The sequence below is a fragment of the Leucoraja erinacea genome, chromosome 4 (genome assembly GCF_028641065.1).
Source record: "Leucoraja erinacea ecotype New England chromosome 4, Leri_hhj_1, whole genome shotgun sequence".
In the NCBI taxonomy this organism is placed as follows: Eukaryota; Metazoa; Chordata; class Chondrichthyes; order Rajiformes; family Rajidae; genus Leucoraja; species Leucoraja erinaceus.
The window spans coordinates 52,932,518-52,959,718 of record NC_073380.1 but is presented as its reverse complement, the minus strand read 5'-3'; the positions used below and the strand labels follow the sequence as shown (position 1 = coordinate 52,959,718).

At 45.6% G+C, this 27,201-nt stretch overlaps 2 protein-coding genes across 3 annotated transcripts in view; one reads left to right on the top strand and one right to left on the bottom strand.

The window, feature by feature from the left end:
- The window catches only part of osbpl1a (oxysterol binding protein-like 1A), a 120,741-nt gene extending 115,781 nt beyond the window's left edge, over positions 1–4,960 (top strand). The window contains 1 exon segment of the mRNA XM_055634279.1: positions 1,140–4,960. Coding sequence (XP_055490254.1) covers positions 1,140–1,242 — 103 coding nt within the window. The 3' untranslated portion in view covers positions 1,243–4,960.
- Positions 4,947–27,201, bottom strand: LOC129696412 (uncharacterized). 2 transcript variants are annotated; one of them, XM_055634280.1, is made up of 6 exons: positions 26,740–27,201; positions 21,265–21,331; positions 20,983–21,149; positions 20,606–20,659; positions 17,515–18,540; positions 4,947–5,443 (listed from the first exon to the last, which is right to left on the bottom strand). In XM_055634280.1, exons 3-6 carry the CDS (start codon positions 21,122–21,124, stop codon positions 5,079–5,081), a joined length of 1,587 nt encoding a protein of 528 aa, XP_055490255.1. In that variant the 5' UTR covers positions 21,125–21,149; positions 21,265–21,331; positions 26,740–27,201; the 3' UTR covers positions 4,947–5,078. The 2 variants fall into 2 exon arrangements, with proteins under 2 accessions (XP_055490255.1, XP_055490256.1); XM_055634281.1 differs by having other exon boundaries at positions 17,515–18,537.

The window sequence follows — 27,201 nt, the reverse complement described above, 5'->3', positions numbered from 1 at the left end:
AGTGTAGAATAGAACTAGTGTACGAGGTGATTGTTGGTCGGCACGGACACAGGGGGTGAAGGGCCTGTTTCCACGTTGTTTCTCTAAAGTCTAAATTATGATGTTCTCTGGACCCGTATCTGTAGTTATACTAAAAACTTTGGCTTATGCACTTATGGTTACCGAGTATTACTGTTATTAATTTATTGTATTTTGATTATTGATTACAATACAATCCTCACTGTGATGGAAGGCAAAGTCTTGTCTCTCCCCTGCACTCCATTCTTCTCCCGATGTCAAAGTCAAAGCCCCCGGCGGGCAATGGTAAGTCCCACGGCCATTAAGTCCGCACCGGGCGATGCAAGGTCGCGATCCAGGTCACTTTCAACCCCGCAATTCGGGCGGGAGAAGTTGCCGTTGCGGGAGCTCTGAAAAGCGGTCTCCCACCAGGGTCCCGAGAGCTCCCGATGTCACCATCCACCGGACCTGCGGCTAGAGCCTCCGAGCTCCGGAGTTGGGTCACAGCCGTGCGCCACCACAGCTCTTCCCGTTCCGAACTCGGCCAGCTCCGCGACTGGAGCCCCCAGGTCGTTCCGGCTGGAGGCCGCTCCACGGCGCTAGGCCCCAACGACAACAGAGACCCGACAGGGAAAAGGTCGGGTCCCCCCGTACAGGGAATTAGATTTTAAAGTTTCCCCCACCCCATACAGTTCAAAACAATTTAAAAAACCCACTACAAACTCCACTCAATAGGACAAAAAAAAAAGACAGACGGACTGCAGAGGCCGCTGTAACATCGGTCGTGCCGCCCACTTAGAATCCAAACCTAATATTTTGAGAAATGATTGGCCACATTTACTTAAATGAGATAAAGCCCAAATTCAATATCCAATCCTTTATTAAAAAGTTTAGTTTTGGAGCTACAGCATGGAAACAGGCCTACCAAGTCCACTCCGACCATCAATCACCTGTTCACACTAGTGCTGTTATCCCACTCTCTCATCCACTGCCTACACACTTGGTCAATTTACAGAGGGCCGATTTCCATTTCTCTTTACACATGTACTGCCTGACCCTGAGTGTTTCTGTTTTTATTCCACTTTTGTTCAGCTGCATTTTCTTTTTGAACCTTCACGTATTTTAATGCGATTTCTTTATAGGTGGTTCCATCAAGGGCCCAATCCATACATAGGTGCGTCAGACTGGCTGTACACTGGAGGGTATTGGGACAGGAATTATTCGCGTTGCTGTGACATTTATTAACACTGAAGATTGATTCTGTCAGCGTCTCTCTACTTACTACCGTGGGCAAGTTTCAGGACAGATATTTTTAAAACAGTACAACCTCAACCAAATGCAAATCTACTTTTGTTTCATTTCTTCCAGTACCTAATGTCCGTTGAGAGTTATTAAGTACTGCCAAGTATTTACTATAAAACTCTCTCACTGAGAACCTGTTGCTGTTTCTCCAGCTTTTGCACAATTATTGAAACCCAGGCATAAAAGTGTCAACCTACCTCTGGCAGGTTTCGTGGAAGGTGATCTTGGAGCATAACTGGTCTCTGGACTTTAAGACAGATTATTGTTTGATAACTTTACTGTTTTTACCCAGTCGTTCGCATTTGACTTAATCATTCTAAAATCACGTTAATAATGTTACAGTATTTCAACAACATGCAAGGTGGAGTGAATATTGCTTTTGTTCTGATCGGTTGTAGAGATAAAGACTGTAATGATAAAGCAGCCCTCTCTCTTCAAACTGTTTTGTACACAGTACATTTTCCATTAGTAACTGCAACAATCTCCCATTAATTGATCTACTTCGGCAGACATAGAATGAATAAGTGTTCAGATTGCTATCTCTGTAAAGGACCTCTCACTGTAGAACTGTGCGTGTGTGTGGATGTTTAGAGTTACCTTAGTGCAAAGTGCTCCCCGCCTGTTAGTAAATCATAACATTTATTTTCCTATTTTTTTTCTTTTCTGTTTATTTAATATGTGTTTGTTTTTGAATTTGACTTGTCATGTGGTGTTTTACTCAGGAGTTCTAAAGCCGTGAGAAGCTTTGCGGCCCCAGTTTGATAAGCTGTATCGCTAAAAAGTGTAAAGAGAATTGTGTAATTATTTGTACAGTACATCAGAGCTTGAGTTCCGAAAATCTTAAATTTAAAAAAAAAGACAACTGAGGTTGCGTATATTAAAGCTGCAATGTCTGAGATAATGACCGGTTTATACACATAAACAATTTGGACAAGACTACTCCCATTCTACAATGGTGAATTCTATTCTCTGCAGGTTTACAATTCAGCTTCCCTGTAAATCGATCATCAATATTTAATTAAATCAATCCATTCAATTGATTGTGAAATACTAACAATTATTGGCCCCAACAACATGTGTGCACATCATCCAATTTGTACAAAAATATGAAATAACTGAAATTTAAAAAGAACAATCCCTCAACTTTTACGTTTTACGTAGGTGATGCATTGCCACTGAATTAAATTAAACTTCTGATTGGATTGTTAAGTCACTTGACATTTTTTCTATTTTCATTTCTCAACATTGGACAATGTGAAGCTGGCTTGAGATCAATCTCTGTACCTCCTGGGTCTGTTCTTACCATTCCCACTGGCGGAGTATTGGATTAAATTAAAGTAACGTATTCCTAGGTTAAGAGTTTACATTTCAGAAGTAATGTAAGGGCAACACTGTTGGATTTTTAACAACTGTTTTGTCATTTAATGCAAGTATCTAAAATGTTATTGCTGCTAAATAAAGGCTTTACAAAAAAACTTGAATATTTAAATGTCTAAAATAGAGATACAGCGCGGAAACAAGTCTTTCAGTCTGCGCCAATCAGCGATCACTGTGTACACTAGCACTATCCTACATACTAGAGACAATTCACAATTTTACCAAAGCCAATTAACCTACACACCTATATGTTTTTTGAGTGTGGGAGGAAACTGGAGCACCCAAAGAAAACCCAAGTCCCAGGTAGAAGGTACAAGCTCTGGACAAAATCGAGAATTTTTTTTTGAAAAACTGCAGCTGCTGGAAATCTGAAATAAAACAAAGTGTAGGAAACACCGGGCAGGTCAGGCAGCATCTGTGGAGTAAGAAACAAAGGTGATGTTTTCAGGTTCCTTTGTCTGAGGAAAAGAGAAAATAAAGTTGGTTTTAAATTACAGTGCGGGTGAGGAGAAATGGATAGGGATGGGAATAGTGATGGTGGGGAAGGAATAAGCCCACTGGAGCAAAGAATGCCAAAGAGTCACAACCCAAGAAGTAATTCCTCCCCAACTTGGTCTTAAATGCTCCACCATCACAGAGCCATAGAGCACAAAAACAGGTGAAAAAGCTACTTTTCCTAACGACTAAACCAGGTTCGCTTCTTAATAAACAGACACCACACAAACTGTTTGGTAGACCAGTTCAAAACTTTACTTAACATCGGCCGATGGAAGGGAGCGAGCATTCCAGCTAAGTGACCACTGTAGACACTCAACTGTCCTCGGTCCTCTTCGCTGAACAACAGAATTACATTGCATTAAATAGGGTTTTTTTGTCCCCTTAGCACATTCCACAGACATTCGTCATGGTCAGAGGTACAGGAAAAGGTTTCCACAGAATGCATCACATCAAAGGCCTTTTGTTTACATGGTACAAGATATACTAAAAACATTGGCCATTTGCTTTAGGTTATTTTATCTCCAAAGAGATCACCCTAGCTCTTTTCGCTGCTTCCTCTCTGTCACTTGGTCCCTCATAAACATAGGCCACTTGTTTACAAAGATGTGACTAGTTATGTCTCTCTTCCTTTATTGCCTCCTCCCCCATAAACATTGGTCATTTGGTTTATGGCATCTTACTTCAAAGATATCTCTCTAGCTCCTTCTCTGCCTGTCACTTGGGAGACAATGTTATAGTATTTTTTATCTCACACAGCGCAACCTGAGGAAAGCCTAATTTGACACTAAATATAAGCTGTAAGCTAGCCCAGAAACCTATTTTAATATCTTCTTATATTTTTAACTAAAATTCGGCTTCATCACAGGCCCTTCGGCCTACCTAGTCCATGCCGACCAAGTTGACATACGAAACAAGCCCCATTGCCTGCAATTGGCCAATGTTACTTTAAACCTGTCCTTTTCATATGAAATTCGTAAATGGTCCACTTCCATAGCTCGTTCCACATACGGACACCCTCCGAGTGGGAAAAAAAGCTCTCCTGAGGTCCTTCTTAATTCTCTCCACTCTCAACAAGCCTATGCCCTCCAGTTTTAGACTCACCACGGTAGGGGAAAGAGAGTTAATTTTATCCATGCCCCTCATGTACTCGAGTTTGAACATTGTATAATAGAGCAAGGGGAAGGGCAGAGCAAGGGGAAAGATGCAGAGTGCAGAATATATTTTGTAGCACATTAGTTCCATAGACAAAGTCCAATGATTGCAATGGGGTAGAGGTGAATCGGACAGTAGCCTATTTATGGAAGGACCGTTCAGAAGCCTGATAGCAGAGAAGAAGCTTTTCCTGGGTCTGGTGGTGCATGCCTTCAAGATTTTTATATTTTGCTGGATGGGAGCGGAGAGAAGAAGAAATGACCAGGGTGGGAACGATTGTTATGTTGGCTGCTTTCCCGAGGCAGCATGAAGTGTAGATAGAGTCAGGTTTGGGGGGGGGGGGGGTCAGGCAGCATCTCTGGACAACGTGGAGTGGCCACATTTCGTGTTGGGTAAGATCGACACGTTGTATGATGTATTTGTAGGAGGTTGCCCCTAAACTCCAAGGAAAAAGTCCAAACCTTTCTAGCCTCTCCCTATAACAATGCTGAGACGACGTTCTCCTTGTATACAAACGTTCACATTGCCATTTTTTAATATATATAGTTTAGCAGGATTCATCTAATCTTTAGAGCGTTGAGGCTCAATCTGCTGAATTAACTGTTACCTTATAAACCTGATGTACACTGGACAATAAAGCATAATTGAATTACAAAGCCATTTTTATTGCAGAAAATCACACTTTTTTTCATATCCTGATCTCTGACTTAAGTAGATTGACACTGATATGAACATGGAACTATGCTTCATAATTAATTTTGGAAATAACTCTCATGCTGATCAAAACTCTTACGAGTAAATGTGTCACCTGTTGCCGTGATGTTCATAGCAGAATGTATTTCGTTCACGGTGATAGTCAGGTCTTCGAGACGATTCACCATGTCTTGCACTCGGAGTTCTAGATCGTCCAGTCGGAGCAGCATCTTGTGGAAGACTTCATTCATGATGCTAAGTGTCTCCTGCTGAGTTTCCGAATGCAACATGTGTACATCCAGTGGGTTTGCTGCCTGACAGTAAGTCAGGGGCGGATAAAAATAATTTTCGGAATTTCTATCACTTTGGGAGTGCGTCAATATAGATTCCATATCCTGTGCTTCATTTACAGTTTCATCAACTCCTGCAAAGGGAAAATGTAGATCAGAAAAGACATGCATACAATTTTGGGAAAAGTCATGCCAATGTTTTGTGTGTCTAGTTTAGAGATACAGCGCGGAAACAGGCCCTTTGGCCCACTGGGTCCATGTCGACCTGCGATCCCCGCACACTTAAGCCCCTGTCCCACTTGCGTGTCCTGGGCACGCTAATTACGAGAAGCAATGGATGATGTTTCGGGTCGAGTACCTTCTTCAGTCTGAAAGAACGGTCTCGACCCGAAACGTCACCCATTGCTTCCCTCCAGAGATGCTGCCAGTCCCGCTGAGTTACTCCTGCATTTTGTGTCTATCTCCAATTTTCTTGGCCCCGCTCTGGGAGTAGAAGTAGGAGCAGATCCAGACCGCAACGGCCTTGAGCCCCAGGCCGAGCTCGACGATCGTCTGGCTGCTTCTGCTGCTGTTGGAGGTGAGACGTTGCGTCGCGCCAGGGTCTTGGGCCTGTCCCACTTTGGCCGTCAGTTACGTGATAGGCCGGTGGTGCTCGAAGATTTTGTTCGCAACAAAAAATCCCGCGAACAACTCCACACCCCTCCGCGCTTCTCAGTGGGACCGGCCACACGATGCCCATGCGCCTCAACGAGACGACGAGGTTGTGTCATTTGCGTGCCAAGGACACGCAAGTGGGACAGGGCCTTTACAATATCTTACACACACTAGGGACAATTTACATTTAAACCAAGGCAAAAACCTGTATGGCTTTGGAGTGTGGGAGGAAACCAGAGAAAACGCACGCAGGTCACGGGGAGAATGTACAAACTCTGTACAGACAGCACCTATAGTCAGGATCGAACCTGGGTCTCCGGTGCTGCAAGGCAGTAACCCTATCGCTGAGCCATATGGTTTAGAGATACACATACCCACTGAGTCCGCGCCGACCTTCAATCACCCATTCACACTAGTTCTATATTATCTCACTTTCATGCCAATACATCTTCATCCATTATAGGAGCAGAATTAGGGCATTCGGCCAATCAATATATACTTGTTGCAATTTAGAGAGGGCGAATTAACTTACAAACCCGTTTTTGAAATATGGGAGGAAACCAGAGCACAGCACGTTCATAGGTAGAATGTGCAAACTATTCAGACAGCATCTGAGATCAGGATCGAATCAGTGTCTTTGGCACTGAGGTAGCAGCTCTACCTGCTGCATCCCTGTTTCAACTTGAAAAGTAAACTAGAACAGTACCAATTGTGGACTGTTAACAGCCTAGCCGGTATTTTTATACATATGTGCTTTTTACAATACTGCACACAATAATGTGGTAAAAGGGGTTACATTTCAAATTGCTTCAAAAAAGTTGACAAGCACTTTATTGGGTTCATGATAACATAGTATCAACAAAAAATATAAAGATAGCGTATTGATAGAAAGTTTCCGAAAATGGCATCAGTGGATGTAGTGTACCTGGACTTTCAGAAAACATTTGATGAGATCCCACATGGGAGATTAGTGGGCAAAATTGGAGCACATGGTATTGGGGGTAGGGTGCTGACATGGATAGAAAATTGGTTGGCAGACAGGAAACAAAGGGTAGGAATTAACGGGTTATTTTCTGAATGGCAGGCAGTGACTAGTGGGGTACCACAAGGTTGGGACCGCAGCTATTTACAATATATATTAATGATTTGGATGAAGGGATTAAAAGTAACCAGGCCGTACGAAGCTTTTCAAAAAGGGGGATGGCATGACAGGATTACAAAAAACTTAACGTGAAATAATGCGCACATCACGAGCGCGAAGCGTGAAGTCCCTCGATGTCAGGGTCCGCTTAAGGGCGCTGGAAGCTCTGGGTTTTTAGATGCTTTTTGATGTATTCTGAGCCTTATTTTGGAGCATTTTTGCACCAAATTTATGACCAATATTTCAGAAATTATTAGGAATCTGAGAGGTGACTTTTGCACACAAAGGGTGCTGGGTGTATGTAACGAGCTGCCAGAGGAGGTAGTTAAGGCTGGGACTATCCTAATGTTTAAGAGACATTTGGACGTACACGGATAGGACAGATTTAGATGGATATGGGCCAAACGCCTGTGAGTGGGACGTGTAGATGGGACATGTTGGTTCAGTGTGGGCAAGTTGGGCTGAAGGGCCTGTTTCCACACTGCATCATTCTATGACTAAAAAGTTAAGAAGAAAAAATGCATGTAGATAAATAGAGCAGATTTGAAAGAGGAATGAAATGTAAAGGCAGAGAGAGGTTTATGGGTGGAAAGGAACATAGGAAAGGAGGGGGGAGAGTGGGCTTGGGCAGATGGGTGAAGGGAAAATAGTCACAAAGTGCTGGAGTAACTCAGTAACTCAGTGAGTTAGGCAGCATCTCTGGAGAAAAGGTATAGATTATATTTCGGGTCAAGACCGTTCTTCAGAAATATTCATGATGTGACATGTGTAGACATTCCTGAATGTTACCCAAACCATCGTGAGCTACTTTGTTACGGTGGTTGCCCTCTCCTATAACGTCTCTGCTGCCTTGGGTGATGCAGGACAGGACACAAGCTTTGGGACATGGTGTGAAGCTGTTGCCGTCTGTCCCAGCCTGGTAAAAACCTGGATGGAGTGGATGTGGAGAGGCTGTTTCCACTAGTGGAAGAGTCTAGGACCAGTGGCCTCAGAATGAAAAGACATTCCTTTAAAGGGCTTTCTCACGGTGCGGCCTGACCCAAGACTTAACAAGAGTTTAACATCGTGGGAACCTCCTGCGATAACAGTACGGCATTCATGGACCACCGAGGACCTCCGTGGCGCTAACGGCAGGTAGTCGTGGAACTTTGTAAAATCGGGAGAAAATTCAAACATTTTTGAATTTCTCCAAGAGTGACTTGAGCACTTTGTGGTGAGCGTTGCAACATTGTATTAACGCAGATGCCAGTGCGATATCCGTGCGATATCCGTAATGACTCTTGCGGGTACCGTGGGAACTCCTGCTAACGGTAAACCCGGAAGCTTGACAGAGGGGACATAAGGTGAGTAAAAAAGGTGGTCTCAATATCGCCAATGGACCATGTGTCCATCGAGGACGTCCCACCTAATTGTCATTGTTTGAGAATCTTTTTCACAGTAAGAATTGCAGATAAATTAACAGATTAAGAACTCAGGATAGCAAACTGAAAACAAAACTGCAGGGCAGAGAAACCATAGGGATTAGCAATATATTTGTGTCATTGTAACATTCTTTATATATGTTTCTGTTGCAACATAGGAATAACAATATACACTTATGAGTTACTGAGTAAAACTGCGACTCTCTCTTGATCAGAAAAGTCAACGTTTCTGAGATGAATTGGTTCACTGTATCTAAGAGCAGAAAGCCTGAATCTGGCAAAATGAATAAATTCACAGTTGTTTTTGAGACTTACAACAGAGAAAGTTGCAAACTGTATTAAAGAGTATAATTGGACATATACTGGAAAGAATTAGGCTGAATGTATTATTTTGTTTGTGCAGCAGATGCCCTTGGAAGCTGTATGCTCTCAGTAATTTTCATATTTCCTTAGCTCATCTCAAATCTGTCAGCATATGTGAAATATAAAAATGTTTTTTTAAGCTGTTTGAGTATGTACTGTATATGGATAAGTGAGGGTGTAATTTCCTACGCACTGATTTAAATATATACGCTTAATTCCAATGTAGATTTGTGTGTTTTTTAACTTTTAAAACCATATGCAAAATGTTGTAGTTGGAATAAGGGGGTCTTGTAAGCTTTTACAAGACCCAACGAGGCACACCATTGTTTTTCAAAGACAAAATGTGTAGGAAGTAACTGCAGATGCTGGTTTAAATCGAAGATAAACATGAAATGCTGGAGTAATTCGGCGGGACAGGCAGCATCTCTGGAGAGAAGGAATGGGTGATGTTTCGGCTCGCGACCCAGGGTCTAGACCGAAAATTTTCTCAATGGTCTTAAACTGAATACTGAAGAGGGGTCTTGACCCGAAACATCACCCAATCCTTCCCCAGAGATGCTGCCTGTCCCGCTGTGTGACTCCAGCATTTTGTATCTATTTTTCAATGACATTTTGTTATAGGATTCTTCTGTCAATAACCATATGAAACACATAGGGTTGAAAGCAGGCATCTCATTGAAGCTTCGACAGATACCTGCAGGGATTTCTGGATCAAGGGTATTATCAATGCCACCTTTATATTCTTTAACTGTTAAATATCTCGCCTCATACAACTTTTTCATCTGTACATTGAGTATATGTTCCAGTATATAGATCATTCCAATACAACCCACTGTTTGCAAGCAGTTTCAGTTTAATCTCATGAAACAGTGATATGATAAAAGTTTGTTGCTGAGTCTATTTAAAATAGTGCCAAGGCTTGCTGCATAAGTCTTGCCCAAGGGAAAGACGCTGGCTTCTTTTTTTATTTGCTGACTATGTTATTTTCCTGCACCAACACACTGCAGTATTTTGTCAATCTGGGTTATTCTTCATTTAACCCTCGGCGAACGGAATACATGATTGCATCCTGCAGCATTCTGCGGAGATCTAATATTATGGAGGGGCAAATTGCAAGTTTATTTATGGATCGCATGTGCATCAAACAATTTGTTTTGATATCACCACATATTTATCATGTTGCAGGTCGCAGACTGTCTTACATGACTCGATGGGCTTGGAGATACCTTGTTATGTGAATAAATGTATAATGTGCTTCTATGTTTGAATGCCTTCCTTGCATCTATTTGCACTGTACTGCATTAATACTATTGCCATGTCTTCTAGAAAAGTACTAAAATTACATTTACAAATGAAGCAATTGATTTAATATAATGTAAATTGTAGCACCCAACGATCAATATTTGAATGAACGTATTTCAAGTATAAAAGTAATCGTTTTTTTGCATTTTCTGACAGGAGCACAGCAATGCTAATAAAACATGGAACTTATTGTTTCCTTCAGTGTTTGTTATTGTGTTATGTTATCGAAAGAAATACTGCGCGGTCCATTGGCGATATTGAGACCACCTTTTTTATATTTATATAGTGTGTGAAAAAAAGTGACATCATTTGTGCCACGTGATTAACTACACTACAGTCCACGATGGTCATTCACGATTAACGGGAAAGATCGGGAGACGGACAAGTCACTCGCACAAATGACAGAATTGCCGAGTACCGTGGGAACTCTTTATCTACCCCCCTTATATCATGCGGAACTCGTGCTGGACCACGACCACTTCACTCTGGTGACATCTTGCGTCAGGTCCCACCGTGAGAACTGGTCATTAGAAAGGAGATGGGCAGAAATTTCTTAAGTCAGAGGGTGGTGAACTGTGGAATTCATTGCCACAGACAGCTGTGGAGGTCAAGTCAATGGACATTTTTCAGGAGATTGATAGATTCTTGATTGATATGGGTGTTGGAGGTAATGGGAAGAAGGCAGGAGAATGGGTTTGAGAGGGAAAGATAGAGGCATAGAGTGATACAGTGTGGAAACAGGCCCTTTGGCCCAGCATGTCCCATCTGCACTAGTCCCACCTGTCCACGTTTGATCCATATCCCTCCGAACCTGTCCTATCCATGTACCTGTCTAACAGTTTCTTAAATGTTGTGATAGTCCCTACCTCAATTACCTCCTCTGGCAGCTTGTTCCATACACCTACCACCGTTTATGTGCAAAACATACCCCACAGATTCCTATTAAATCTTTTGCCCTTCACCTTAAACTTATGTCCTCTGCTCCTCGATTCACTTACTCTGGGCAAAAGACTCAACCATATCTATTCAAATCATGATTTATACACCTCTATTAGATCATCCCTCATCCTCCTGTGCTCCATGAAATAGAGTCCCAGCCTACTCAACCTCTCCCTATAGCTCTGGCCCTCTAGTGCTGGCAACATCCTCGTAAATCTTCACTGTACCCTTTCCAGTTTGATGACATCTTTCCTATAACATGGTGTCCAGAACTGAATACAATACTCTGAATGCAGCCTCACCAACTTCTTATGCAACTGCAACATGACCTCCCAACTTCTATACTCAGCCTGACCCGCTGAGTTACTCCAGCACTCTGAAACGTCACAGAACAGGGCAAGATTAGCAAGTTTGCTGATGATACAGAAGTGAGTGGTTTTGCAGATAGTGAAGATGGTTGTGAAAGATTGCAGCAGGATCTGGATCAATTAGCCAGGTGGGCAGAGGAATGGTTGATGGTTGCATGGTTCCTTGAAGGTCGTGTCGCAGGTATATCAGGTGGTCAAAAAGTATTTTGGCACTTTGGCCTTCATCAGTCAGAGTATTGAGTATAGAAGTTGGGAGATCTTTCCCTCTCAAACCCATTCTCCTGCCTTCTCCCGATTACCTCCGACACCTGTATCAATCAAGAATCTATCAATCTCCTCCCAGTGGGGGTGGCGTGGGCCCAGTGGGGGTGGCATTGGTCCAGCGGGGGTGGCGTGGGCCCAGTGGGGGTGAGCAGGGGTGGCGTGGGCCCAGTGGGGGTGAGCGAGGGTGGCGTGGGCGGGAGATGGCTTGGGCCCCGGCGGCGGGGAGAGGCGAGGGGAGCGGGCCCCGCCACAGCAGCGCCTGGTGTTGGGGTTACAGCCGCTGGGTTCAGATTCAGCCACTTCCGCCCGGCAACGGGAGAACGGAGAACTGGCAGTTTCCAAAGTGGAAATGCTAATTTTTTTCCCCCCCGATCAAATACAAATAATAATTATGTAATTTTTTTCTTACTGTGGGGGGGGAAAGGGGGGGTGCGGTCGCACCCAACGCACCCCCCCTTCGGACGGCCATGGTAACATTAGCAAATTAGCAGATGACACAAAGCTGGGTGGCAGTGTGAACTGTGAGGAGGATGCTATGAGGATGCAGGGTGACTTGGACAACTTGGGTGAGTGGGCAGAGGCATGGCAGATGCAGTTTAATGTGGATAAATGTGAGGTTATCCACTTTGGTGGCAAAAACAGGAAGGCAGATTATTCTCTAAATGGTGTCAAGTTGGGAAAAGGGGAAGTACAACGGGATCTGGGGATCCTTGTTCATCAGTCACTAAAAGTAAGCATGCAGGTGCAGCAGGCAATAAAGAAAGCGAATGGCATGTTGGCCTTCATAACAAGAGGAGTTGATTATAGTTTAAAGAGGTCCTCCTGCAGTTGTACAGGGCCCTAGTGGGATCACACCTGGAGTATTGTGTGCAGTTTTGGTCTCCAAACTTGAGGAAGGACATTCTTGCTATTGAGGGAGTGCAGCGTAGGTTGACAAAGTTAATTCCTGGGATGGCGGGACTATCATATGTTGATAGATTGGAGCGGCTGGGCTTATATACTCTGAAATTTAGAAGGATGAGATGGGATCTTATTGAAACATATAAGATTATTAAGGGTTTGGACACGCTAGAGGCAGGAAACATGTTCCCAATGTTGGGGGAGTCCAGAACCCGGGGCTATAGTTTAAGAATAAGTGGTAAACCAGAACGGAGATGAGGAAAAACTTTTTCGCACAGTTGTGAGTGCGTGGAATTCTCTGCTTCAGAGGGTGGAGGAGGCTGGTTCTTTGGGTGCTTTCAATAGAGAGTTAGATATAGCTCTTAGGGATAGCAGAGTTAAGGGATATGGAGAGAAGGCAAGAATGGGGTACTGATTGTGGATGATCAGCCATGATCACATTGAATGGCCTACTCCTGCACCTATTGTCTAATACACAAATACATTTTGTGTAACGGTTGTTGCGTGGTGTCCACCAGTGACCTGTTTGGCACAGTAAGTGCACGTATTTCTTATTCCTATCTATGTTTATGAATGCCACATGGCCGCGGCCAACTTCTACCGCGGGTCCGGCATGAACTCACCACCACCCCTGGAGGGGAGCTTCGACCGCCGGCCCTGCAGTCTACGGTGCTTCTGGCTGCGGCGGAGTCTTTAATTCTCGACCGATCAGCCTACACCATCTTAAAGCCACGGTCTCCGGTGAGGAAGAGCCGATCCTGGACTGACTCTGGACTCTGGTCCTGTCCACGGGGGGGGAAATGGAGGAGGACTGGCCAAATTTTGTGCCTTCCACCACAGTGATGAATGCTGTGGTGGATGTTTGTGTTACAGTTTTATTGTGGTTGTGTGTTCTTTATTATTGTACTGCAATAAATTATATCTGACCTAAATTAAGGCGAGAGGGCTAGTTAATTGAACTACAGGGAAATCAAGGGTTATGGGATGTAGGTAGGAAGCGGGAGTTAAGGCCGGCCGTTAAAGGGTGATAATGATGTTAATGAATGGCTCAGCCGGCCTGATGGGCTACAGAACATCCCTGTCCTTATTTCTCATGTTGTCTACCCTTCATTACAGGAGTTCTTGCTGGATTAGTCATTACAAACGTCAGAGGCAGCTCTGGGCATATGCAGTCATTCGGAGGGCAAGGCGAGGTGGACTGGGGAGGGAGCAAGAGTGTGGAGGTCGTAGTTTTCTAGTGCCTACAGTTTTCTAGTGCCACCTAAGTACATAAGTTTAGTTTAGTTTATTGTTGTCACGTGCACCAAGATACAATGCAAAGCTTTTGTTTGCACGCTATCCAGTCAAAGAAAGGACTACAGGTGCACAACCTTTTATCCGAAGATCCAAATAACGAAAACCTCCGAATAGCGACATTTTTTCAGTCCTTGAAGAAAGGTCCTTGAAAACATTCACCGAGGGCGGCCCGCAGAGGTGACAGCGGAACCTCCGGTCGGTCCTCGAAGAAAGGGGAACTAAATCCCCATTCATAAAAGAGAAGGTGAGGGTATATTGCGCGGGAGGGTTAATAATTGACAATCTGCTGCTGCTGCCTGCCCGCTGTTAAAATGTTCCCACGGTAGACTCACGATACACAGTGTATCGTGAGTCTTGCGTGGGAACTTTTTAACAGCGGGCAGGCAGCAGCAAATTGTCGCTCCCTTCAGTTTCACCCCACCTACACCCCTCTGCTTCCCGGCCATGTGTGTGACCCCATTCCCTCCCCTCTCCAGCTCCCCGCCCATTGCACCGGCGCGGGGGCTTTGCACTGTCTTCATGTTGGAGCCAGTGCCAGTCACCGGAGACGTCAGGATGAACGGGACACCGACCCCCAGCCCCACTGCAAGCACGGAGAACCCAGAGACCCACAGCCGGCAGCAGCCCAGCCCCGTTCCAATTCCAGAGGAACACGCTCTCCGCTGTCCCCGTAGGGACAGAAGCTGATGGCTCGGGCTGTGACGTCTCCGGCCACCCCCCTGTACAGGAGCTGAGACTGGGAACTGTGGGGTTGTTTGCAGTTGCAGAGGGAGGGGGCAAGGGCGGTACAGTTCCCAGTCTCAGCTCCATTCCAGGGGGTGACCGGAGACGTCAGGACCAACGGGACACCGACTGCAAACACGGAGATCCCAGAGACTCACAGCCAGCAGCAACTCTAGCCCAGCCCCGCTCCAACTCCAGAGGAACCCAGGTTGCGGATGAGGGGGCGCAGCTCGGGCTGTGGGCGAACTGCCACTTGTCGCTGTAGCGGCGCATCGGGGAGCGGGTTCCTGTTGGTCCTGACGTCTCCGGCCACCCCCCTGGACAGGAGCTGAGAGACGTCAGGACCACCAGAAGCCGCTCCCCGATGGGCCGCTACAGCGACAAGTGGCAGTTCGCCCACAGCCCGAGCTGCGCCCCCTCATCGGGACACCGACCCCCAGGCCCACTGCAAGCATGGAGATCCCAGAGACTCACAGCCAGCAACAACTCTAGCCCAGCCCCGCTCCAACTCCAGAGGAACCCGGGTTGCGGATGAGGGGGCGCAGCTCGGGCTGTGGGTGAACTGCCACTTGTCGCCGTAGCGGCCCATCGGGGAGCGGATTCCTCTGGAGTTGGAGGGACAGGGAGACACAGCGGCTTTTGAGAATGGTGGGCAATCACTTCCAAAGTTCTGCCCACACAGTCAGTACACCTCTCCTATACTTGTCTCCCACACTAAGATCATCTCGCAGAGAATGATCCCAGCCTAACCCTCCCTATTCTCTCCTATTCTGCAAGAAAAATCTACATTGAAGACTCAAACTCGCGATCGAGTAACTGCCGGGATCGAGGCGCAAACTCGCGACCTTGCGGATACGAGCCGAGCACTCTACCACTGAGCCAGCCGTTAAAATCTACGCTAAAAATCTTCCATTCCGAAAGCCGAAAAATTCTGAATTACGAAAAGTGCCTGGTCCCAAGGCTTTCGGATAAAAGGTTGTGCACCTGTATACATGAAACAATCAAGCCGTCCACAGTGCACAATTAAAGGTAAAGGGTTCAACATTTAGTGCAAAGATATAATGTTGAAGTTCAGAACTAGTGGTCTGTATGTCTTTGGGTTGTCCCAACGCATCTTTCAACCAGTCAAGAATTTCTGAATGGTAATCATTGATAATATAGGAATTGTGGCACCCAAACATCTGCATAGGAAATATTCACAAAGAACCAGATACAGTTATAGAGTCATATAGCACCAAAACATGCCCTTCGGCCCAATTTGTCCTTGCCAACCAGGATGCCCTAGCTAGGATAGCCCAACTTGCCTGCATTTGGCCCATATCCTTCTAAACCTTTCATGTCCATGTATATGCTCAAATGGTGGTGGTGGAGAAACATATGATAGTGGCACAGAGAAACCTTTGGATTGGCACATGGATAAGCAAAAGATGGAGGGATATGGATTATGTGCAGGTAAAGAGATGGTCTTGGCATCTTGTTTGGCACAGACATTGTGTGGGGCTGTTCTTATGCTTTACTGTTCTATTTCTGGAGTACATGGATAGGTGATATTTCAGTTTGGGACTTCATCAGACTGCTTCTTAGCTCTCAGAGGGGGTGAGATTGGAGTGGGTAAGGGCAGTGGAGAAGACAAGACAGTTGATGTTGAGCCAGCAATTGGAAATCAGGGGGGGGGGGGGGGGGGGGGGAATACTGGTCTAAATACTGATTAGTTAAGCAAATCAGGAAGCATATTTGAAGTGAATAGACAGAGATTTTGGGTCAGAATGATCAGAGCAGATGGGAACTTGTTTAATGCCTCATTCAAGTGAACCTCTCTGAAAGCACACCAAACGCTCAGTAATGGGCGGCACAGTGGCGCAGTGATAGAGTTGCAGCCTAACAGTGCCAGAGACCCTGACTATAGGTGCTGTCAGTGTGGTGCTTGTACGTTCACCCTGTAACCGGGTGGGTTTTCTTCTGGTTATCTCCAGTTTACTCCCACATTTCATATGCGTGCAGGTTTGTAGGATTGGGGGTTCTGAGAATTGCCCCTAGTGTGTCGGATTAAAAAGTGGGATAACATAGAACTAATGTGAATGGGTGATTGATAGTCGGAGTGCACTTGGTGGGACATACAGACTGTTTTCTCGCTGTATTTCTGAACTAAACTCAGCTGTTGCAGAGAAGTGTCAGCTCAGGACTGGAGTGGGCAATTATCCCTATTTGTGATTTACTTCAATTCACCACTGGACATCTATTGATCTACATGAATGCCACAGGATGAATCAACTACCATACCAGCCACTAAAATATTTTAAGACTAATATACATTTCTACATGACAATGCAATGGTATTGTTCTATTTTTTACTATTTTAATTTAACTATAGTTTAGTTTTTTGTCACATGCAACGATGGAGTGTTAAGCTTTTTTTGTTGCGTGCTAACCAGTCAACAGAAGTACTATACATGATTACAATATAGCTGTCCACAGCGTAACAGATTCAAGGTAAAGGGTATAACGTAAGACAAAGGAGTACAAGTTTTATTTTACTTTATGACAATATATATAAAAATCCTGTGAAACTGCAGATGCAGTCAGGCAGCATCTGTGGACGGAAATGCAGTCAATGTTTTGGGTTGAGACCCTTCTACTCCATAGGAAAAGTCTTGACACAAAACGTCAACTGACCATTTCCCTCCACAGATGCTGCCTGACCCTCTGAGTTCCTCCAGCAATCTGTTTACTTTTGCTGTAAAATCTGAAGTTGATGATCAACTATGTTAAATAGAAGCTGTATTAATTTCAAGCTCAAAGGTTTTTATCACAGACATGAATCAATAAAATCTTACCAGTTTCTTTCACATATTCCATCCTATGTGGATGTGTATCATTCACATTTGTTTCCTCAGTGTTCTGCACGTTTTCAGGTGACCCCACAGGTATTTCCCCTGTTATTTTTCCACCTTCAGGAAGCGAGAGGCATTCATGAGAAGTACACTTCTCCAGATGCTCTCCGTGGTCTCCTGGTGTGGCATCAATAATTTGAGGCAGCAGGTTCTTCTCACCAAATTCCTTATCGTCCGACGCAACCTCTGTGGCACACGAATCGCCTTCCAGCGGAAGCAAATGTTGTTTGGAGCTATCCAGCGCCGACGGGTCAGTGGACAGAATGGGAATATGCTCCGCGTAGGCTGAAACTGCCTCGGAATGAATGGGAACTGCTTTGTGAATCATATGGATTGGGTTCTGGATCACTGCCACATCAGATGAAAGCACACGGTGAAGCAAACAAGTATCCGGAAAAGATTCTGATCTGCGAGTCATCGTTCCACTCTTGTGAACAGGCACTTGCCTGTTTGTGCTTTTATAAACTTGGGCTTGTTGTATCCGAGTCAAAATTGGAATGCTACTGAATTCATTGGACGAATGCCTGCAGTTAGAGCGGGCGCCTCTATTGGTCACGTTTGGCACTGTAACGTCAAGGTGAGCTGGTTCCTGCTTAACGTTCCTTAATCTATTATCTTGTTCAACCAAAGAAGCATCTGGACAAATGTAAGCAAACGCAGATTTATCCTGGTTCACGGAACTCGTGTAAAGATATACAAAGCAAGGTTTATCCTCTGCTGCCCTTTCAGCAAGTTCCTTCGTGAACACCGCATTAGATTTATTAATGCTTGAATGTGTCACTGATCTCCTCTGCATTGAATCCTCATGCAGAACAGGCTTATCTTCTAAGGTGGGGCACATAATAGGGGAGCAATCTTTCTGGTCGATGGGTGCAAACATATTGCATGGAAGAGATACATCTTGGTTATGTTGGTCAGCAGATTCTGGCTCAGATGCCGTCTTGTTCTCCGGACCTTCAGTTATCACTACTGGTTGAAAAAAAAAACAATCAAATATCAAGAGTAGTTTTGGTTTAACCCACATAATAATAAACGAAATTTTAGAAACCAAGTACCTTTCCTGTAATATCTACAAAGTACGGAAGCATGGGTCTCAAGTTTGTTTAGTTTAGAGATAAAGTATGGAAACAGGCCCTATGGTCCACAGGGTCCATGCCGACCAGTGACCACCCCGCACAGTAGCACTATCGTACACACTAGGTAGAACTTACAATTTTCACGAAGCCAATTAACCTACATAACTGCACGTCTTTGGAATGTCGGAGGAAACCGGAGCACCCGTAGAAAACTCACATGGTCACAAGGAGAACGTGCAAACTCCACATAGACAGCACCCGTAGTCAGGATCAAACACGGGTCACTGGCGCTGTAAGGGAACAACTCTATCGCTGCGTCACTGTGCTGTCCCAGGCACCAACGGGCCAAAAGCCTGAATTCTGAACCAATGATACATAGAAAAAAGACACAAAGTGCTGCAGTAACTCATCTGCGGAGAAACGGATCGGTGAAATTTTGGTTTGGGTCCTTTCTTCAGACTGATTGTAGTGGGGGTAGAAAGAAAGCTGGAAAAGAGGAGCGGTAGGATAAAGCCCGGCAGGTAATACACAAAAGAACACAAAGTGCTGGAGTAACTGAACAGGTCAGGCACCATCTCTGGAGAACATGGATAGGTGATGTTTTGGGTCAAAACCCCTCTTCAAACTGGGTCTTCCAACCAGCTCCTGGCAGATAACAGGTTGATTCTAGGTGATAAAACCTATTACCTGCCAGAGAATGTGGGAATACGAATGAAAAAAATAGAGCAATGTTTAAGAAAGAATTGCAGATGCTGGAAAAATCGAAGGTAGATAAAATTCCTGGAGAAACTCAGCGGGTGAGGCAGCATCTATGGAGCGAAGGAATGTGACGTTTCGGGTCGAGACCCTTCTTCAGATATGTGGGGGTGGAGGGGTTGGGAAGAAGAAAGGTAGAGCGGAGACAATGGGCTGTGGGAGAGCTGGGAAGGGGAGGGGAAGGAGGGAGAAAGCAAGAACTACCTGAAATTGGAGAAGTCAATGTTCGTACCATTTGGGTGTAAACTACCCAAGCAAAATATGAGGTGCTACTCCTCCAATTTGCGGTGGGACTCACTCTGGCCATGGTTGTGGCCCAGGACAGAAAGGTCGGATTCGTAATGGGAGGGGGAGTTGAAGTGCTGAGCCACCAGGAGATTAGGTTGGTTAATGCGAAATATCGAGCAAAATTTACGTACTACATGCTGTAAGATTGTGATTTATTGTATACAGCTTTTCCTCGAGAAAAATGTGATATTGCACTAATGAAAACATTTCGTTTTTAATATTATTAATCTAGTATTTATTAGGTGACCACTAAATTGCACTTTATACAATAATAATGTTGTTTCAAACAACTGAGGAAAATAATTTGTCTGCTCCAAGTACATCCCATCTTTTTATTTATTATCATACAGCATGGAAACAGGACCTTCGGCCCAACCTGTCCCATGCAACCAAGCTACCCCATCTCAGCTAGTCCTATTTGCCCATATTCCTCTAAACATTTCCAGTCTATGTACCTGTCTGAATGTATTTTAAATGTTGTTATTGTACTGGCTTCAACTACCTCAGACAACTCGTTCCACCTGTGTGAAAAAGATGCCCCTCTGGTTCCTATTAAATCTTTTCCCTGTCATCTCAAACCTTAGACTTCTAGTTCTAGATTTCCCTACTCTGGGTAAAAGATTACTTTCACCTTATATAAATATAAAGCCCTCATGATTGTATACACCTCTATAAGACCATCCCTCAGCTTCCTTTGCTCCCAGGAATAAAGCCCTAGCTTGCCCAACTTCTCTCTGTAGCTCAGGCCCTCAAATCCTGGCAATATCCCCGTAAATCTTCTCTGCTCCCTTTTCAGTTTAATGGCATCTTCCCAACAACAAGGTGACCAAAACTGAACACAGTATTCCAATTGTTAGCCTTGAAATAGTTCAATCAAAACGGTTTACCAAATGGTGCAAATTTGACTCTCTTACCCTTCTTTACATAGAATAAATTTACCAGTTGTCTTAAATCAAGGGATGGATTAACTGCGAATGAAAAATAGAAAATGTTGTTGATTAGCAAAAAGAAATGAAATATTGAATGTCTCAAGGAAAGAAAGACATTAAAGCTTTCCCAGACAGATTAGGATTTTTCAAAAATATGTATCTTTGAAAAAATACTCTAAGAATCAAGAATATTTTATTGTCATATGTCCCAAAATGGAACAATGAAATTCTTACTTGCAGCAGCACACAGACACATAAACATATTACTCTGTAAAACTCATAACAACAAAAAAAATCAGTACATACAAATGAATAGACAATAGTAGTGCAATAAAGAAACATACAAGGAATCGAATACAAACCAGCTCTGAACTCTATTAATTCTTTGAAATAGATGGAGGCAAATTGGTGTATATCTGCAGGTTGTTTTAACAGAACAAGTTTCCCAAGTGTTTTCACGACAGTCTTGAAGCCGTAAGGAATTATAGCTTTATTGCAGGCCATTCTTTCAGGGATCTGTTCAGTGGTTCTGAATTAAAAGTACAAAAACTGCATAGTTTACTACATAGTTGCTTTACTGCATTGTTCTCAAACACACAAGATATGGTGCAAGATAAAACAAACAAATAATATATTCCACATACCTTAGTCGTCATTTAAACAACTGCATTAATGCAGACGGGTTGACACAATTGCCATCCTAATGTAATGCTGGAAAATAGTGAATATAAACAATAAATCATACTGATCCAATGGTGAAATAAAACACAGAATACTTAAGATAAACACAAAATGCAGGAATAACTCAGCGGGCCAGGCAGCATCTCTGGAGAGAAGGAATGGGTGATTTTCGATTCGAGATCCTTCTTCAAACTGAGAGTATGGGGAGAGGGAGAGAGTTATGGAAGGGTAAGGTGTGAAAAACACAGATCAAAGGGGACAAAGCTCAAGGAAAATGTCATATCGATCATTGTTAGCTAAGGGGAAGATGACAAACAGTCACACAATCTAAAATGTAATCAGGAGGACAGTGAAACCATTCGGAGAACTGGGAGAACCAGTTGGAGAAATCAATATTCATACTGCTGGGTTGTAAGCTACCCAAGCAAAATATGAGGTGCCGTTACTCCAATTTGCGTTGGGCCTCACTCTGACAGTGGAAGAGACCCAGGACAGAAAGGTCAGTGCGGGTATGGGAAGGGGACTTAGTGTTTAACAACGGGAAAAAAATGTAGGTCTAGGCGGAGGTGTGCAGCGCAACGATTGCCGAGCCTGCGCTGGTCTCGCCGATACATATACGAGTCCACAACTGGAACAGCGGATACAGTAGATGAGGTTGGAGGAGATGCATGTGAACCTCTGTCTCACCTGAAAGAACTAACAGGTGTTGCATCTCTTGCGGTTGCAGTGGAAGGTACAGGTGCACAACCTTTTATCCGGTGTTCCGGAAACCGAAAAACTCCGAAAACCGGCCATTTTTTCCAGATGTCGTCTGCGCACCAAAGCTCGCGTTTGGCGCCAAACTTGACCTGAAACGACCCACGGTCAACCCAGGTCTGTACTACTGTAGCGGCTGCCTCCTCCCCAAGACCGGGAGACGCTTAAACATCTGTAAATCATTGCTTAAATGTTAGTCAGTTAGTTTGGAGGGCTTTTATGTGAAGGGGGGGGTGAAGGGGTAAACTTTAATTCTTAGTCCCCTACCTGGTCGGAGAGACGGGGAGCGGTCAATGCCTTACCGGGTCGCCGTGCAGTAAGCTCCGCAGCGCTGTGGCCGCCAACTCCCAGCTGGGGCTGCGGGCGGCGCCGGTTGTAGCTCCGACCCCCGGCAACTCTACCCCTGGCTGCGAGGCGCTCCAAATCCAGCGCCGCCCGCGGCCGGACGCCCCAGCTCCGCGAATGTCGGGAGTCGGCGGCGTCGCAGCGCTGGGATACCAGCGGGGAGCGGGCAATGCCTTACCGGGTCGCCGTGCGGCAAGCTCCAGGGCGCTGGGGCCGCCGACTCCCAACGTTCGCGGAGCGTCGCTGGATTTGGAGCCGCGCAGCCAGGGGTAGAGTTGCCGGAGTCGGAGCTCCAACCGGCGCCGCCCGCGGCCGGACGGAGCCCCCAGCTCCGCGAGGTTGGGTGTCGCCGACCAGGTAGGGGACTAAGAATTAAAGTTTCCCCCTTCACCCCTACTCCACCACCACCACCACATAAAATCCCTCCAAACTAACTGACTAACATTTATGCAATGATTCTCCCGGTCTCCGGGGAGGAGGCAGCTGCTCCAGACTTTTCAAGCCGCCCGCGCTACCTACCTAATCTACGCTAAAAATCTTCCATTCGGAAATCCGAAAATGTCCGAAATCCGACAAGTGTCTGGTCCCAAGGCTTTCGGATAAAAGGTTGTGCACCTGTACCTGGGGAGGGAGCGGTTTTTCAAGATACAAGATATATTTATTTGTCACATGTGCCAGTTGGCACAGTGAAATGTGATCACCATGTAGCCATACAATAAAATAAAGAACACAACACACGATAGAGTTTAATATAAAACATCCCCACACAGCAGAATCAAAAGTTTCCCACTGTGCCCCAGAAATAGTGGATGCATTAGTGATAATTTTTCAAAACTCTTTATATTCTGGAGTAGTTCCTGAGGATTGGAGGGTAGCTAATGTAACCCCACTTTTTAAAAAGGGAGGGAGAGAGAAAACGGGGAATTACAAACCAGTTAGTCTAACGTCGGTAGTGGGGAAACTGCTAGAATCAGTTATTAAAGATGGGACAGCAGCACATTTGGAAAGTGGTGAAATCATTGGGCAATGTCAGCATGGATTTATGAAAGGTAAATCATGTCTGACAAATCTTATAGAATTTTTCGAGGATGTAACTAGTAGAGTGGATAAGGGAGAACCAGTGGATGTGTTATATCTGGACTTTCAGAAGGCTTACGACAAGGTTCCACATAAGAGATTAGTACACAAACTTAAAGCACACGGTATTGGGGGTTCAGTATTGATGTGGATAGAGAACTGGCTGGCAGGCAGGAAGCAAAGAGTAGGAGTTAACGGGTCCTTTTCACTATGGCAGGCAGTGACTAGTGGGGTACCGCAAGGCTCAGTGCTGGGACCCCAGCTATTTACGATATATATTAATGATTTGGACGAGGGAATTGAATGCAACATCTCCAAGTTTACGGATGACATGAAGCTAGGGGGCAGTGTTAGCTGTGTGGAGGATGCTAGGAGGCTGCAAGGTGACTTGGATAGGCTGGGTGAGTGGGCAAATGCATGGCAGATGCAGTATAATGTGGATAAATGTGAGGTTATCCACTTTGGTGGCAAAAACAGGAAAGTAGACTATTATCTGAATGGTGGCCGATTAGGAAAGGGGGAGATGCAACGAGACCTGGGGGTCAAGGTACACCAGTCATTAAAAGTAGGCATGCAGGTGCAGCAGGCAGTGAAGAAGGCAAATGGTATGTTAGCATTCATAGCAAAAGGATTTGAGTATAGGAGCAGGGAGGTTCTACTGCAGTTGTACAGGGTCTTGGTGAGACCACACCTGGAGTATTGCGTACAGTTTTGGTCTCCTAATCTGAGGAAAGACATTCTTGCCATAGAGGGAGTACAGTGAAGGTTCACCAGACTGATTCCTGGGATGTCAGGACTTTCATATGAAGAAAGACTGGATAGACTCGGTTTGTACTCGCTAGAATTTAGAACATTGAGGGGGGATCATAGAAATATACAAAATTCTTAAGGGGTTGGACAGGCTAGATGCAGGAAGATTGTTCCCGATGTTGGGGAAGTCCAGAACAAGGGGTCACAGTTTAAGGATAAGGGGGAAATCTTTTAGGACCGAGATGAGGAAAAAAATTTTTACACAAAGAGTGGTGAATCTCTGGAATTCTCTGCCACAGAAGGTAGTTGAGGCCAGTTCATTGGCTATATTTAAGAGGGAGTTAGATGTGGCCCTTGTGGCTAAAGAGATCAGGGGGTATGGAGAGAAGGCAGGTACAGGATACTGAGTTGGATGATCAGCCATGACCATATTGAATGGCGGTGCAGGCTCGAAGGGCCGAATGGCCTACTCCTGCACCTATTTTCTATGTCAAGAGTCAAGAGAGTCAAGAGTCAATTTAATTGTCATTTGGACCCCTGGAGGTTCAAACGAAATGCCGTTTCTGCAGCCATACATTACACACAAATAGACCCCAGACACAACATAATTACATTTAACATAAACATCCATCACATAGCTGTGATGGAAGGCCAAATAAACTTATCTCTCCACTGCACTCTCCCCCCCCCCGATGTCAGAGTCAAAGTCATAGCCCCCGGCTGGCGATGGCGATTGTCCCGCGGCCATTGAAGCCACGCCGGGTGGTGCGAGGTCGCACACCGGGTCTTGGTGTTAGAGCCCCCGGTGTGCGCTCGCAAAGTCCCGCGGCCATTCCAGCCGCGCGGGGCAGTGATGTTAGGCCCCGCTCCAGGAGCTCTTCGACCCCGCAACTCGGGCGGGAGAAGTCGCCGTTGCAGGAGCCCTGAGAAGCGGTCTCCCTCCAGGGAGCCGTGGGCTCCCGGCGCCGTCGTCCACAGACCCGCAGCAGCAGTTTCTATATTTCTATGGAAAGTATGAGGACATGTCGGATCTCCTGCTATGCAACACATCTTGGGCGCAGATGATGCGTAGACGGAAGCCAATTTCCCTCTACTAACACCGCCTAGTGGAGCTGGCCCTTACTCTTAACAACTTCTCCTTCGACTTCTCCCACTTCCTCCAAATCCAAGGCGTTGGAATGGGCTCCAGCTATACCTGCCTCTTTATAGGGCACATCGAACACTGGACCTATCCTTGAGCTCTATCTCCACGACATTGATAACTGCATCGGGGTTACCTGCTGCACCCTTGCAGAACTCATGGACTTCATTACTAATTTCTATCCTGCACTCTTTTACTTGGACCATCTCCGACATTTCCCTTCCGTTTCTTGATCTCACCTTCTCCATCACAAGTGATGGACTTCTTACCATCCTGCCTCCTGCAAAGACTCTATCCCCTACTCCCAATTCTGTGTTAACCAGTATCTGCAAATGGTCTACAATTCGGTATAAACCAGTATCTGCAGTTCGTTCCTACACAGAATGCTTAAAATACTCAGCAGATGGTTCAGCATGAATGGAGATAAAAACCATTCATATTTTGGGTCGAATTGTCAAATGGATTGTAGAGAAAAGCAAATTAAGGAAAGAGATAAGTATTGGGAAAAGATAGAGGGGAGATAGCTAAAGGGAGGATGTGGGGGAATTCAATGTTCATAAGGGTCTGGACCCGAAACGTTACCCATTCCTTCTCTCCAGTGATACTGCGTGTCCTGCTGAGTTACTCCAGCTTTTTGTGTCTACCAATGTTCATACTGTTGGGTTGTAAGCTTCCCAAGTGGAATATGAGATGCTGTTCTTCCAGTTTGCGTGTGGCCTCGCTCTGAATGGATGAGGCCGGGGCCAGAAAGGCCAATGTAGGAATGGGAAAGGAAGTTAAAATGGTTAGTAACCGGGAGATCTTGGTGGGCTGAGTGCAAATGTGCTGCGAAATAGGCGCCTAGATACTGATTGCCTCGGTCCACTGGTCGCCTAGATCTGGTCACCTATATATAGCACCCAGATACTAAAATAATTTTAAAGAAACGATGGAAAGTTATCAGCTGAAAGATTCTAGGCCAACAAAGGCCAGTTAAAATACTTGTGGTGGTGGTGGTGGGGGCAGAATATCCCTATTGATTTGCCTCCCTCAGCTGAAGGCGGACGCGGTGCAGAGAGCTTTGCCTGTGTGGAGGGTCACGGGGTCAGCATTGGGAGGGAACGGTGGCGAGGGGCCGAACGGATGGGTCACGCGGGGCCCGCGTGCGTCACGTGTCGTCTGCCCTCTCCCGCGCACAGCCGCTCCACCCGCCGCGCGCATGCGTACACCGCCTCCAAGATGGCGACGGAGCCGTTGCTCCCTACCCGCCGCCGGCACCGCGGCAGCCCCGAAACCGGGGTCTCGACGCCCTCAGGTCAACAATCCACCAGGCGTTGCCGGTAAATGACACGTCGCACGGACCGAGGTACTCAACGCTCCTTCTTCTTACCATGTAGGGCTGAGGAGGAGGAGGAGGAGGAGAAGGAGAAGGGACTGGGTCCCGGCGGCGCTCGACGCTCCGCCACTTCCACCTGCCTCACAGCGCCACGTCGCGCATGCGCGGCGCCGGCGTTTTTCTGCCCGCTGTAACAGCGGGATTGTCGACGTCACTCTGGGGCACGTGACCAACAGGGTGGCCCACCTCAGATTTAGCGAAGAAAGACACAAAATGCTGGAGTAACTCAGCGGGACAGGCCGCATTGCTGGAGAACATGGAATGGCGACATTCAGTCCGCCAAGGTCTACGCTAACCCAACTCCCCTTCCCATTCCCACACTGACTTTTCTGGCCTGGGCCGCCTCCATTGCTAGAGTGAGGCCACACGCAAACTGGAGGAACAACACCTTGGGTAGTTTACAACCTAATGGGATAACCATTGAATTCTTCCAATTTTAGGCACCTCCCAACCCAC